General features: G+C 44.0%; 1 protein-coding gene across 4 annotated transcripts in view; it reads right to left on the minus strand.

The window, feature by feature from the left end:
* The window catches only part of LOC110502244 (suppressor of fused homolog), a 41,693-nt gene that overhangs the window by 21,165 nt on the left and 7,030 nt on the right, over positions 1-13,498 (minus strand). The window contains exons 2-4 of one of the 4 annotated variants that reach the window (XM_021580130.2): positions 4,195-4,706; positions 4,029-4,073; positions 3,695-3,872 (exon numbers count right to left, since the gene is read on the minus strand). In XM_021580130.2, the coding sequence (XP_021435805.1) occupies positions 3,695-3,843 (149 nt within the window). In that variant the 5' untranslated portion in view covers positions 3,844-3,872; positions 4,029-4,073; positions 4,195-4,706. Of the gene's footprint in view, positions 1-3,694; positions 4,707-13,498 lie in introns of all 4 variants that reach the window. The other 3 variants (XM_021580129.2, XM_021580128.2, XM_021580131.2) reach the window with 3 other exon arrangements.

A 13,498-nucleotide genomic window follows, 5' to 3' on the forward strand; every position in this document is an offset into this window, starting at 1 on the left:
TGGGTAACGCTGCTTCGAGAGTGGCTGTTGTTGATGTGTTCCTGATTCGAGCCCATATAGGAGCGAGGAGGGATGGAAGCTATACTGTTACACTGGCAATACTAAAGTGCCTATAAGAACACCCAATACTCAAAGGTATATAAAATACAAATGGTATAGAGAGGAATAGTCCTATAATAACTACAACCTACAATAACTACAACCTGGGAATATTGAAGACTCATGTTAAAAGGGGCCATCAGCTTTCATATTTTCTCATGTTCTGAGCAAGGAATGTAAACATTAGCTTTTTTACATGGCACATATTGCACTTTTACTTTCTTCTCCAACACTTTGTTTTTGCATTATTTAAACCAAGTTGAACATGTTTCATTATTTATTTTAGGCTAAATTGATTTTATTTATGTATTATATTAAGTTAAAATAAGTGTTCATTCAGTATTGTTGTAATTGTCATTATTACAAATGTAAAAATAAAAATTATTTAAAAAAAAAATCTGCCGATTAATCTGTATCGGCTTTTTTTTGGTCCTCCAATAATCGTTATTGGCGTTGATAAAATCATAATCGGTCGACCTCTAGTTTGAGACAATTCATTTCTGAAAATAATGCACCAATTTCAAATGAGGTTTTTGGACATAAAGATTAACTTTATCGAACAAAACACACATTTGTCTAACATGGAGTCCTGGGAGTGCCATCCGGTGAAGATCAAAGGTTAGTGATTAATTTTAACGCTATTTCTGTCTTTTGTGACACCTCTCCTTCTTTGGAAAATGTCTCTGGTTTTCTGTGGCTAGGCGCTGACCTAACATAATCGAAAGGTGTGCTTTCGCCGTAAAGCCTTTTTGAAAATCAGACACTGTGGCTGGATTAACAAGACGTTTATCTTTAAAATGGTGTATAATACTTGTATGTTTGAGGAATTTTAATTCTGAGATTTGTTGTTTTGAATTTGGAGCCCTGCAATTGTTGGCGAGGTGGGACGCTACCGTCCCACATATCTCAGAGAAGTTAAACAGGTCAACACTCACAAGGACGCAGGGCTAGACGGATTACCAGGACGTGTACTCCGAGCATGCGCTGACCAACTGGCAAGTGTCTTCGCTGACATTTTCAACCTCTCCCTGACTGAGTCTGTAATACCAACATGTTTCAAGCAGACCACAATAGTCCCTGTGCCCAACAACACATAGGGAACCTGCCTAAATGACTGCCGCCCCCTAGCACTCACATCTGTAGCCATGAAGTGCTTTGAAAAGCTGGTCATGACTCACATCAACACCATTATCCCAGAGACCCTAGACCCCCTCAGGAGACTGAAGATTTATGGCATGGGTCCTCATATCATCAAAAGGTTCTACAACTGAACCATCGAGAGCATCCTGACTGGTTGAGTCACTGTCTGGTGTGGCAACGGCTCAGCTTTCGACCGCAAGGCACTACAGAGGCTAGTGCGACGGCCCAGTACATCACCGTGGCCAAGCTTTCTGCCATCCTGGATCTCTATACCAAGCGTTCTCAGAGGAAGGCCCTAAAAATTGTCAAAGACTTCAGCCACCCATGTCATAGACTGTTGTCTCTGCTACGGCAAGTGGTACCGGAACTCCAAGTCTAGGTCCAAAAGACTTCACAGCTTCTACCCCCAAGCCATAAAACGCCTTTACAACTAATCAAATGGCTATACAAACTATTTGCATTTCTCCCCTCTTTTACACTGCTGCTACTCTTGGTCTATTATGTGTGCAGTCACTAAATCCACCTACATGTATATAAACTCAGCAAAAAAAAGAAACGTCACATTACTGTCAACTGCGTTTATTTTAAGCAAACTTAACCTGTGTAGATATTTGTATGAACATAAGATTCAACAACTGAGACAAACTGAACAAGTTCCACAGACATGTGACTAATAGAAATGGAATAATAATATATCCCCCCTGGGGGTGGGTCAAAAGTAAGTCAGTATATGGTGTGGCCACCAGCTGCATTAAGTAGTGCAGTGCATCTCCTTCTCATGGACTGCACCAGATTTGACAGTTCTTGCTGTGAGATGTTACCCCACTCTTCCACCAAGGCACCTGCACCCGGACATTTCTGGGGGGGGGGGGGGGGGGGGGCAAACCCTCACCCCTCACCCTCCGATCCAACAGGTCCCAGACATGCTCAATGGGATTGAGATCCGGGCTTGTCGCTGGCCATGGCAGAACACTGACATTCCTGTCTTGTAGGAAATCACGCACAGAACGAGCAGTATGGCTTGTGGCATTGTCATGCTGGGGGGGGGGGGGTCATGTCAGGATGGCCCTGCAGGAAGGGTACCACATAAGGGAGGATGTCTTTCCTGTAACGCACAGCGTTGACATTGCCTGCAATGACAACAAGCTCAGTCCAATGATGTTGTGACAAACCGCCCCAGACCATGACAGACCCTCCACCTACAAATCGATCCAGCTCCAGAGTACAGGCCTCGGTGTAACGCTCATTCCTTCAACAATAAACGCAAATCCAACCATTACCCCTGGTGAGACAAAACTGCGACTCGTCGGTGAAGAACACTTTTTGCCAGTCCTGTCTGGTCCAGCGGCGGTGGGTTTGTGCCCATAGGCGACGTTGTTGCCAACGATGTCCGGTGAGGACCTGCCTTACAACAGGCCTACAAGCCCTCAGTCCAGCCTCTCTCAGCCTATTGCGGACAGTCTGAGCACTGATGGAGGGATTGTGTGTTCCTTGTGTAACTCAGGCAGTTGTTACCATCCTGTACTTGTCCCGCAGGTGTGATGTTCAGATGTACCAATCCTGTGCAGGTGTTGCTACACGTGGTCTGCCACTATGAGGATGTTCAGCTGTCTGACCCGTCTCCCTGTAGCGCTGTCTTAGGTGTCTCACAGTACAGACATAGCAATTTACTGCCCTGGTCACATCTTCAGTCCTCATGCCTCCTGGCAGCATGCCTAAGGCACGTTCACTCAGATGAGCAGGGACGTTGGGCATCTTTCTTTTGGTGTTTTTTTAGAGTCAGTAGAAAGGCTTCTTTAGTGTCCTTAGTTTTTATAACTGTGACCTTAATTGCAGACATTGTTCCACAGGTGCATGTTCATTAATTGTTTATGGTTCATTGAACAAGCATGGGAAACAGTGTTTAAACCCTTTACAATGAAGATCTGTGAAGTTAATTGGATTTTTGTTAATTATCTTTTAAAGACAGGGTCATCTCTTTTTTTGCTGTGTTTATTACCACGCATAACCCGTGTCCCCGTACATATAGCCTCGCTAGTGTTATTTTACTGCTACTCTTTAATTATTTATAATTTTATTTTTTAATTATCATTTTTTACTTAACACAATTACATTGTGTTGGTTAAGGGCTTGTAAGCAAACATTTCACTCAGGTCTACCTACACCTGTTGAATTTGGCGCATGTGACCAATACAATTTGATTTTTTACAATTTTATGACAACGTAAAAGAAAGTATGTTTTTGTTTGTCTTTGATGTTACTTAACTCAATGTCTTATATTTGATTCAATATAAAGTCGCCACTCAACTCAGTCGTAAATCGTTGAGTTTTAGGCTACTGGCTAACTTAACGAGTTAACTTACGAACAACCTTCCAAGGTAACAGGATACGGCGAGAAAGTTAACGTCTTCTTCTGGATACATAACTTTGTGAACCAGCTAAGTTATCTACTCACCAGTATTTTACAATGGCTGTAACTTGTAAGGGGTTGGCCTGGTCGGAGTAGAGGCGCCTGCATTCCCCGTAGATTGCCTGCAGACCCGGAGGGAAGAGTGACGCCAGGGCGGGGGCTGCTGGTCCGCTGGTAGGCCGCACTTCGTCCATCCCCTACTGCTTCAGAAAGCTGGGAATACCTCCAAGGGCGACACAAATTACTTTCTCCAGGAAGATAAGGGAGAATCCCTCGGCTTACTGTTGGTTGATAGAACAACAGTAACTGTATTTTGAATTGTTGATATTGTTTAGAAGCTAAAGTAAACTGTCGCCCCACGATTGTTATCCCCACTCACTGTTGTTTGCTCCCACCTATGAACACTTTTCCTCATTGGTTTGGGCTGTAGAAAGGAACGGAGGAACTGGTTAAGTTCGTTTTGCATGTCCCGGTGCCCCGTTTGAAGGGAGTTTACATCACTTTAGATCGTTCAATTGGTCTTATTAAGTGAGACATCCACTCACCCGGGGTTACGGGACATGCGCCACTAATTGAGTGACGTTAACTCAATCCAATCAAAGTGCCATTCTTGGGTAGGCGGTTCCAAATACAGAGATGTGGTTGGCTGAACAATTGTTAATCATTACCCGAGACCCTTTCGCAAGAACATGAACAACTTTTCCTCAAGTTTTAGATCACATTACAATTGATCATAATGTGTGTTTATTTTGGAGGGTGAAAGATTCTGAATGTTGCAGTTATTTTCGCACCTAAAAAATACATGTTCAATACCAGATATCATATTTATTTCCAATGCAACGACCTGGTGAAAAGAGTTACAGGGGGGACGAGAGGGGATGAAGCTGGAGATGATTTGGTTCCCATGATGGTATGAGCATAGACAATAATGGGGGCCTGTTCAGCCCTCCTTTTCCTATAGTCCCACGATCAGCCCCTTTGTCTTGCTCACATTGAGGGAGAGGTTGTTGTCATCAGGCCAGGTAGTCCTGAGGCATGGTTCCAGGGCTCAGGTCCTCTGGGAGGGAGATGGAGAGTGAGAGAGAGAGAGAATGAGAGGGGGCATACTTAAATTCACACAGGACACCGGATAAGACAGGAGAAATACTCCAGATATAACAGACTAACCCTAGCCCTCTGACACAAACTATTGCAGCATAAATACTGGAGGCTGAGATACGAGGAGTTGGGAGACACTGTAGCCCCGTCTAATGATACCCCCGGACAGGACCTATGATGTAGTAGGAGCACACATTTTTCACTGTAACACCACATTTGACCTGGGCAATTCTTATGTTTCACCCCTTGTTTTCTGTCATGTAGCGTTTCAAGAGGCACCTGTCCTTCCTCATTCACACCACCCGGCACATGGAAAACCACAAACAGTTCTTTCGCACCATCCTTTCACTCCTTCCCCAACAATCAACAGCAATCTTCTGCACAGACCATGAGGAAGCTATTGAGGGAGCAATCCAGTTGTCAATTGCTGGAACCACATCTCGAACAATGTGAAGCACAAGATGGGGTCAGAGGGTGCCCAAGCTGTGGCCGATTACCAGCAGGCCATCAAAAAGCTCTTGGCCTCAAATCAAGGAGTGACTACGAATGCACACTGGAGCCCTGATCTCGAGGTTTATTTCCATCAGTCGCTGTCCGACACCATGGACAAGAGCACACAATATGTGCTAAACAGCTTGGGCATCCAGTCAGACGGAATTACCAACAAACTGCTCAGAGAGCTTCAATGCTGTCCTCAAGGCAAAGGTTGGATGGAAGAAGGTCAGAGTAGATAAATTAGTTTATCTACTCTTCCAGCTCCAAACCAATGCTCTGAGGGAAGTGCTGAGGGGCTACTGTAACCTAGGGAATTGTGTGTGTGTCCTGTCAGGTGTCAGGTGTGTCTGAGCAGTGGACTACTAACTAGTAGGACATCTCAACTCTAAACTCTTCCTCTCTGAGGTCACCAAGAAAGAGAAGAACCTATGCAAGACATAGGGGTAAGAGAGAGAAGCTAGAGTTTGAGAGCGTTTCATACGTATTAATTTTGTACTCAGTGGTGTGTTTAGAACTAAATGTTTTTCCCTGTGTCTCTTCTCTCCTCCACTCAGATCCGTTCAGTGCTCCCTCCCTTCTCCTTCAGACAGTCCTCTCCCTCTGCAGCATCAACAGCTCCGGCTGGAGCTCTACAGCAGAGAAGCGTAAACACTCCTCAGCCTTCCCTGAGACCACCACTGGGACCCCCAGCAAACAGCCTTACCTAGGCCAGGGTAACAGCCTTACCTAGGCCACCCACCATGAACCCTCCTCCTTCAATGAGGGTCTCTCCTCCCAGGCCTCTAACCCCAGCCTGCTGCCCTGTAACTCATCACAACACCTGGAGGGTCTGGGGGCTAGTTCCAGTGGACCTCCATCCACCCCCTCCCACCAGAACCTATTGTACCCCTCTTACTACTCCAGTGGAAGGCCCTCTCAGCAGAATGTCCTGGGTATGTGAGCCATTTTGGAAATGTAGCCAGCAAAAAAATATAATATATTTCAATATATTTAAAAGCTATTCGAAATACATGAAGATACATTTGCATCTTTCCTAATGCCTTAAAACAGGGATGGCCATCTCCAGTCCTAAGGGGACCTGATTGGTGTCACAGCCCCAGCTAACACACCTAACTCCAATAATCAACTAATCATGATCTTCAGTTTAGAGTACAATTAGTTTAATCAGCTGCGTTTGCTAGGGATGGGAGAAGAGTGTGATACCACACCACTCTGGCCCCCAAGGACTGGAGTTGCCTATCCCTGCCTTGAAATGTATTCCAGAGATGCATATACATACATTTGCAACTTTGCTCAAATGCAATATTCCAGAAATGCATGGCTATGATATCAAGTCTCCTGAGTGGCGCAGCGGTCTAAAGCACTGCATCTCAGTGCTAGAGGTGTCACTACAGACCCCGGTTCGATTTCCAGGCTGTATCACAACCAGCCGTGATTGGGAGTCCCATTGTGAGTCCCATGGTCTGGGTTAGGCCGTCATTGTAAATAAGAATTTGTTCTTAACTGACTTGCCTAGTTAAATAAAAAGCCTAAACTTTGGCAGTGATATAATTAGTTCGCTGGGAAACCTATAGCTATTCTTAGATGTTTTTCTTGACATGGTCAAATAACTCAAGCATAGATTGGTAACTTTTTTTCTAATTTGGCACACAGAAACTACTGGCCAATCGTAACTTGGTCAAAAATTATGGCACCAATGGGCCTATAGGTGGCGCTGTTGTAAGCAATCTCACTTAAAACCTCATATCCGCTTGCCCCGTTTAACCAAGAGACTTAAAACTGTGTATGTCAGTGTCTTTCCTCATGCAGAACAAATTTGCCTCAATGACCCATAAGGTCTGTCAGAATAGATTATCCTCCATCTTGGACATTTTGGAAAACCTTTGAAAAATGTATTCTCATGAACCATAGGTCCAAATTACACAAAATGCAGTATGGCCTTGGTACATCTCTTAAGGAAATGGTTAAGAGATGGCTGAGTTATTGATACTTCATAAAACCAGATTTTACATGTCCATTTAAATCCTTTGTAAATCCACTTCAACTTATCATAGCAGGCACATGCACCGATAGGGGTTTACCTTCGCATAGCACATGCCCCTTTGCCTTTCCAGTCTCCAAAGAACCAAACAAAATCGAACATCTTGATTGTTGACCAATGACCAGTCATTAGCATTGGCACGCATTTCCAGATCAGTGATGAGAAATAACTTATTTCCTACAGTTTGGCCTGGCAAACATAATCCATATAAAATTGCCACACTCTGATCTGTTTCACCTGTCTTTGTGCTTGTCTCCACCCCCCTCAAGGTGTCACCCACCTTCCCCATTATCCCCAGTGCATTTATACCTGTGTTCTCTGTTTGTCTGTTGCTAGTTCGTCTTGTCAAGCCTACCAGCGTGTGTTACGCCATGGTCCTGTGTCGCCTAGTCTGTTTCCTAGCCCTCCTGGTTCTGACCTTTTCAGTCTGCCCTGACCTCGAGCCTGCCTGCCACCCTGTACCTTTTTGACTCTGTCCTCAACCTGCCTATTGCCTACCCCCTGTATTTTAATAAATATCGGAGACTCAAACCATCTGCACCTGTGTCTCGCCCTGTGTCGTTATATAAAATATAGTTTAGCAATCTACTACTGACTCATTTTTGCCAAGAAAAATAGGCTACCTATTTCAGATAGGCCTAGCTTGGGTGGCTACTGGCCATATGTTTAACAGTGTACATGAAATACATGCTACATTACAGAATAACACAGAGTAAATTACTATCACCAATAGGCTAAGACTTAACAAGGTTACACATATGTTCAGTTCAGAATAATCTTTAAGATAAAAAACTGTGTGTGTCTGAAACAAACAGGAGCTTGGTAGTGTCATGACTCTCCTGTGGGGATCCAAAGATCAGGTTACAATGGAGCAACTTCTACAGATCCCTCTCACCCGCAGAGGGGAGGAGGGATTGATGTGGGGGTTTTATGACACCTCACACCAAATGTAAATTGTATGCAGCAGATTCCTCTTTTTGGTCTCTGTATGGGGATTGGAATGTATCTTTGTTACAGAGACATTTTGCAGCCAAAAAACTCTAACATCCAAAAGTCAACACTGAGACAATATATTTCAACATCCGTGTCACGACTTCCGCTGAAGTCGGCTCCTCTCCTTGTTCGGGCGGCGTTCGGTGGTCGAAGTCACCATCTTTCTAGCCATCGCCACTCCATTTTTCATATATCCATTTGTCTTGTCTTGTTTCCATACACACCTGGTTTTCATTTCCCCAATCAATCTACTTGTATTTAACCCTCTGGTTCCCATCATGTTTTGTGTGTAATTGTATCATCTTATGTGGTGTTAGTTTACGCACTTTACTTTTATGCTCCGTTTTTTTGAGCTCGTTTGATTTATGTAGTGCTCTCGTTTTTGGAACTATAATAAAAGTGTGCCTGTTCATTATACTCTGCTCTCCTGCACCTGACTTCGCCTCCAAAACACCATTGACAGAATTACACACCTCTAATGGAGTCAGCAGGAGCAGGTACCCCGGTTAGAGGAGTCGAGGAGCGCGTCCAGGAACATTCGGCCATGTTACATCCTCTTGGTGCCATGATGGATCGCGTTGTCCAGACCATGGATCATTGTCAGAGATAGGAAGCCTCGACCAGTACAACCGGGGTTGTCTCCACCCGTTCCATCAGGAGAGAATTCCGGTGGAATGCGTCTCTCCCTTCCCAGGGATTATGATGGAACGACAGCACAGTGCCAGGGATTCTTGTTACAACTGGACCTCTACCTGGCCACTGTGCACCCAGCTCCCTCGAGAGGGGAGAGAGTGGCCGCCCTTGTCTCCTGCCTCACAGGAAGAGCGCTGGAGTGGCAAACGCCATGTAGAGAGAAGGAGACACGGCGCCAGACCACTTCAAGGAATTCACCCGCCGCTTCCGGGCCGTCTTCGACCATCCACCTGTGGGCAGAACAGCGGGGTAAAGGCTCTTCCATTTGAGACAGGGGACGAGGAGCGCCCAGGACTACGCCCTGGAATTCTATGTGAGAATGCTGTTCATCGACTACAGCTCAGCATTCAACACCATAGTACCCTCCAAACTCATCATTAAGCTTGAGACCCTGGGTCTCGACCCTCTCCTGTGCAACTGGGTCCTGGACTTCCTGACAGGCCGCCCCCAGGTGGTGAAGGTAGGAAACAACATCTCCACTCCACTGATCCTCAACACTGGGGCCCCACAAGGGTGCGTTCTCAGCCCTCTCCTGTACTCCCTGTTCACCCACGACTGCATGGCCATGCACACCTCCAACTCAATCATCAAGTTTGCAGACGACACTAGTGGTAGGCTTGATTATCAACAACGACGAGACGGCCTACAGGGAGGAGGTGAGGGCCCTCGGAGTGTGGTGTCAGGAATATAACCTCTCACTCGATGTCAGCAAAACAAAAGAGATGATTGTGGACTTCAGGAAACAGCAAAGGGAGCACCCCCTCCCTATCCACATTGACGGGACAGCAGTGGAGAAGTTGGAAGGTTTTAAGTTCCTCTGTGTTAATTTCACCGACAAACTGAAATGGTGTGGTGAAGAAGGTGCAACAGTCGCTCTTCAAACTCAGGAGGCTGAAAAAATGTGGCTTGTCACCGAAAACCCTCATTAACTTTTACAGGTGCACAATTGAGAGCTTCCTGTCGGGCTGTATCACCGCCTGGTATGGCAACTGCACCGGCCACAACCGCAAGGCTCTCCAGAGGGTGGTACGATCTGCACAACGCATCACCGGGGGCAAACTACCTGCCGTCCAGGACACCTACAACACCCGATGTCACAGGAAGGCAAAAAAGATCATCAAGGACAATAACCACCCGAGCCACTGCCTGTTTACCCCGCTTCCATCCAGAAGGCAAGGTCAGTACAGGTGCATCAAAGCTGGGACAGAGAGATTGAAAAACAGCTTCTATCACAAGGCCATCAGATTGTTAAACAGCCACCACTAGCACAGAGAGGCGGCTTGTCTACCTACAGACTTGTTATCATTGGCCACTTTAAAAAATGGAATACTTGTCACTTTAATAATGCCACTTTAAGAATGTTTACATATCTCACATTACTCATCTCATTTGTATATAATGTATACTGTATCCTTCACTATCTATTCTTTACTATCTATTGCATCTCAGCCGCTCTGTCACTGCTCATCCATATATATTATACTTATATATTCTTATCCAATTCCTTTACTGGATTTTGTGTATTATGTTTTGTTATGGAATTTGTTAGATATTAGGTTTTGTTGTGGAATTGTTCCATATTACCTGTTAGATACTGCTGCACTTTTGGATCTAGAAGCATTGGCATTTTGCTACACTCACAATAACATCTGCTAACCATGTGTATGTGACCAATAAAATTTGATTTAATTTGTTTCTAGGCTACCTGGCTAAAATTCTTGTTCGCTAGCCTAACTTCCATTCAAGGGCAACTTTAGCTAGTGAACATTAGCCTTCTACATATATCTACATATTTAGGGTCCATCCTCTCAGGCTAGGGACAAAGCAATGTACTGTATGAGTTAATGATTGGGTCAGTATCGCCGCTATAATCATTGGTCGGTATGGAGAATTAAGTAAAACCACAAGTCCAAATCCCTATCTCCATCCATGGCTATTTTAGGAAAGGGCATATTTGAACTTGCTGGCAAGCTAGCCACCCGTGGACAACAACACAACGATATGCAACAATTCAAGTTTTTCTGTCAATGACGTATGCTCTCAGTAGGAGTTGATAGGAGTGACTGCAAATCCAAGTTGGCTTCCCTTTACACTTTATTTTTGGTGTGCCAAGACCAATCACAGAAGAACTCGCTCAGTTTAGCTCAACGCTGATTGACTAATGTTTAAAAGGGTTTTTTGTCAAGGGAGGCCAGATAGCGGCAACAATGTCATACTCATTTGGACCAGACAGCATCAGAGAGATGGCCTATACACTATACGTAGAGAGACAGAGGGGCGCTGTTTCGCTTGCTCGGATGCTTTCTCCAATGAAATTACATTCAGCCTCTTGCGATTAGAAGGAAAATTATGAAACATAGAGAGACAATAGATTACGAATGATTTTATAAAAATAATTTTTTGGTCAATTTTTTGGGGAGGCCTGGCTTCCCTTGGCATCCATGAATACGCACCACTGGTTAGAAAGGATTACCTACACATACTGAGCAGCTCATATTATAGACAGAAGCATGCTACATGGCAGACCAATCCGAACTCATCTCTCGGCATGTCCAGCCAATCCATTATCTCAGCCAATCTTGGCTAGAGGGAAGGTCCCTGTCTTTAACATATTTCAGAATATATTTTGCTATACATTAAATACATTTTCCGATGCATTTAACATATATTTTGTGATGTACACTTTATATATACATATTAAATACATTTCAGAATATGTTGGAATGTATTAAAGGTAGTCTCCGTGATATGACATAGATGCAGAAAGTAAACTGCATAGTGGGTCAATATCTTAAAATTCTAAGAGCGTTGAAGCATGAGGCTCAACTTCTCCGCTATTTTGCTGCCCTGGCTACCACTCTGTGAACAGCGTGAAGTGAACCATTGCACATGTGCAGATACTGTGTGTGACTGTGAGAGTGAAGTCTTACATCTCGCTCATCTCAATATCTGTGGTGCTGCTCGTGGTAACGTCATTTAGCTAAGCCTACCTTTAAATACATAAAAAATATATACATTATTTTGCATTTTTATTTCACATGTATCCTTAAAAAGTGATCTAAAAATATATATTTTAAATGTGGGTTTTTTCCATATGGGAGGACACCAGAGTTAACACCGTATGATAAGTGCCTTGGGATCTTTAGTGACCACAGACAGTAAGGACACCGATTTTAACATCCCATCCGAAAGACAGCAGCCCTCCATCAACACTTCCAGTAGCATCTGGTCATCTAGGGATCGACCAGGGCCAACCCTGCTTAGCTACACAGGCAAGCCAGCAGTGGGATGCTGGTGGCAATTTGTTAAATTTGGAAATATCCAATTTGGCACATTTTAATGTTTGGGTAGGCTTGCATAAATCTGCCTAGTGTGAAATGCAAACACAAATTTCACTAGGCCTTTGGTGCCGTCTACTGTTTGATTGATATGTCCAGTAGTATAGCAGGAACAGCCAGGTAACTCAAAGGTGCAACTGCCAATGGTAGGCTGTCCTAAAAAGCTATTTGGTGTTTTGACTTTATGACTTGCCAACAATACCAATGTACTATTTACCCCAAAATATAAAACGCAACATTTAAAGTGTTGGTCCCATTTTTCATGAGCTGAAATAAAACATCCCAGAAATCTTCAATACGCACAAAAAGCTAATTTGTCTCAAATTTTGTGCATACATTTGTTTATGTCCCTGTTAGGGAGCATTGCTCCTTTGCCAAGATATCTGACAGGTGTGGCATATCAAGAAGCTGACTAAACAGTATGATCATTACACAGGTGCACCTTGTGCTTGGGACAATAAAAGGCCACTCTAAAATATGCAGTTTATTCACACAACCCAGTGCCACAAATGACTCAAGTTTTGAAGGAGCGTGCAAATGGCTATGCTGTCTACAGGAATGTCCAATGTCATTTCGAGAAATTTGGCAGTTATTGCATTTTATTGATGGCAGTTTGAATGCACAGAGATACCGTGACGAGATCCTGAGGCTTATTGTCGTGCCATTCATCTGCCGTCATCACCTCAAGTTACAGCATCAAATGCACAGCCCAATGTTACTAGGATCTGTACACAATTCCTAGAAGCTTAATAATTTTATAGAAAAGTACTAGTCCTGTATTAGCGGACCGATATGCAGTGCATTCAGAAAGTATTCAGACCCCTTGACTTTTTCCACATTTTGTTCCCGTTACAGCCTTGTTCTAAAATTGATTAAATTGTCCCCCCAAACCCCTCAATCTACACACAATTCCCCATAATGAGCAAAAACAGTTTTTTTTAGACATTTTTACAAATGTATAAAAAATTTAAAATGGGAATATCACATCAACATAAGTATTCAGACCCTTTACTCAGTACTCTGTTGAAGCATCTTTGGCAGCGATTACAGCCTCCAGTCTTCTTGGGTATGACGCTACAATATTGGCACACTTGTATTTTGGGAGTTTCTCGCATTATTTTCTGCAGATCCTCTTAAGCTCTGTCAGGTTGGATGGGGACCATCGCTGCACAGCTATTTTCAGGTCTCTCC

This window comes from Oncorhynchus mykiss, chromosome 23, assembly GCF_013265735.2.
Source record: "Oncorhynchus mykiss isolate Arlee chromosome 23, USDA_OmykA_1.1, whole genome shotgun sequence".
NCBI classification, from domain to species: Eukaryota; Metazoa; Chordata; class Actinopteri; order Salmoniformes; family Salmonidae; genus Oncorhynchus; species Oncorhynchus mykiss.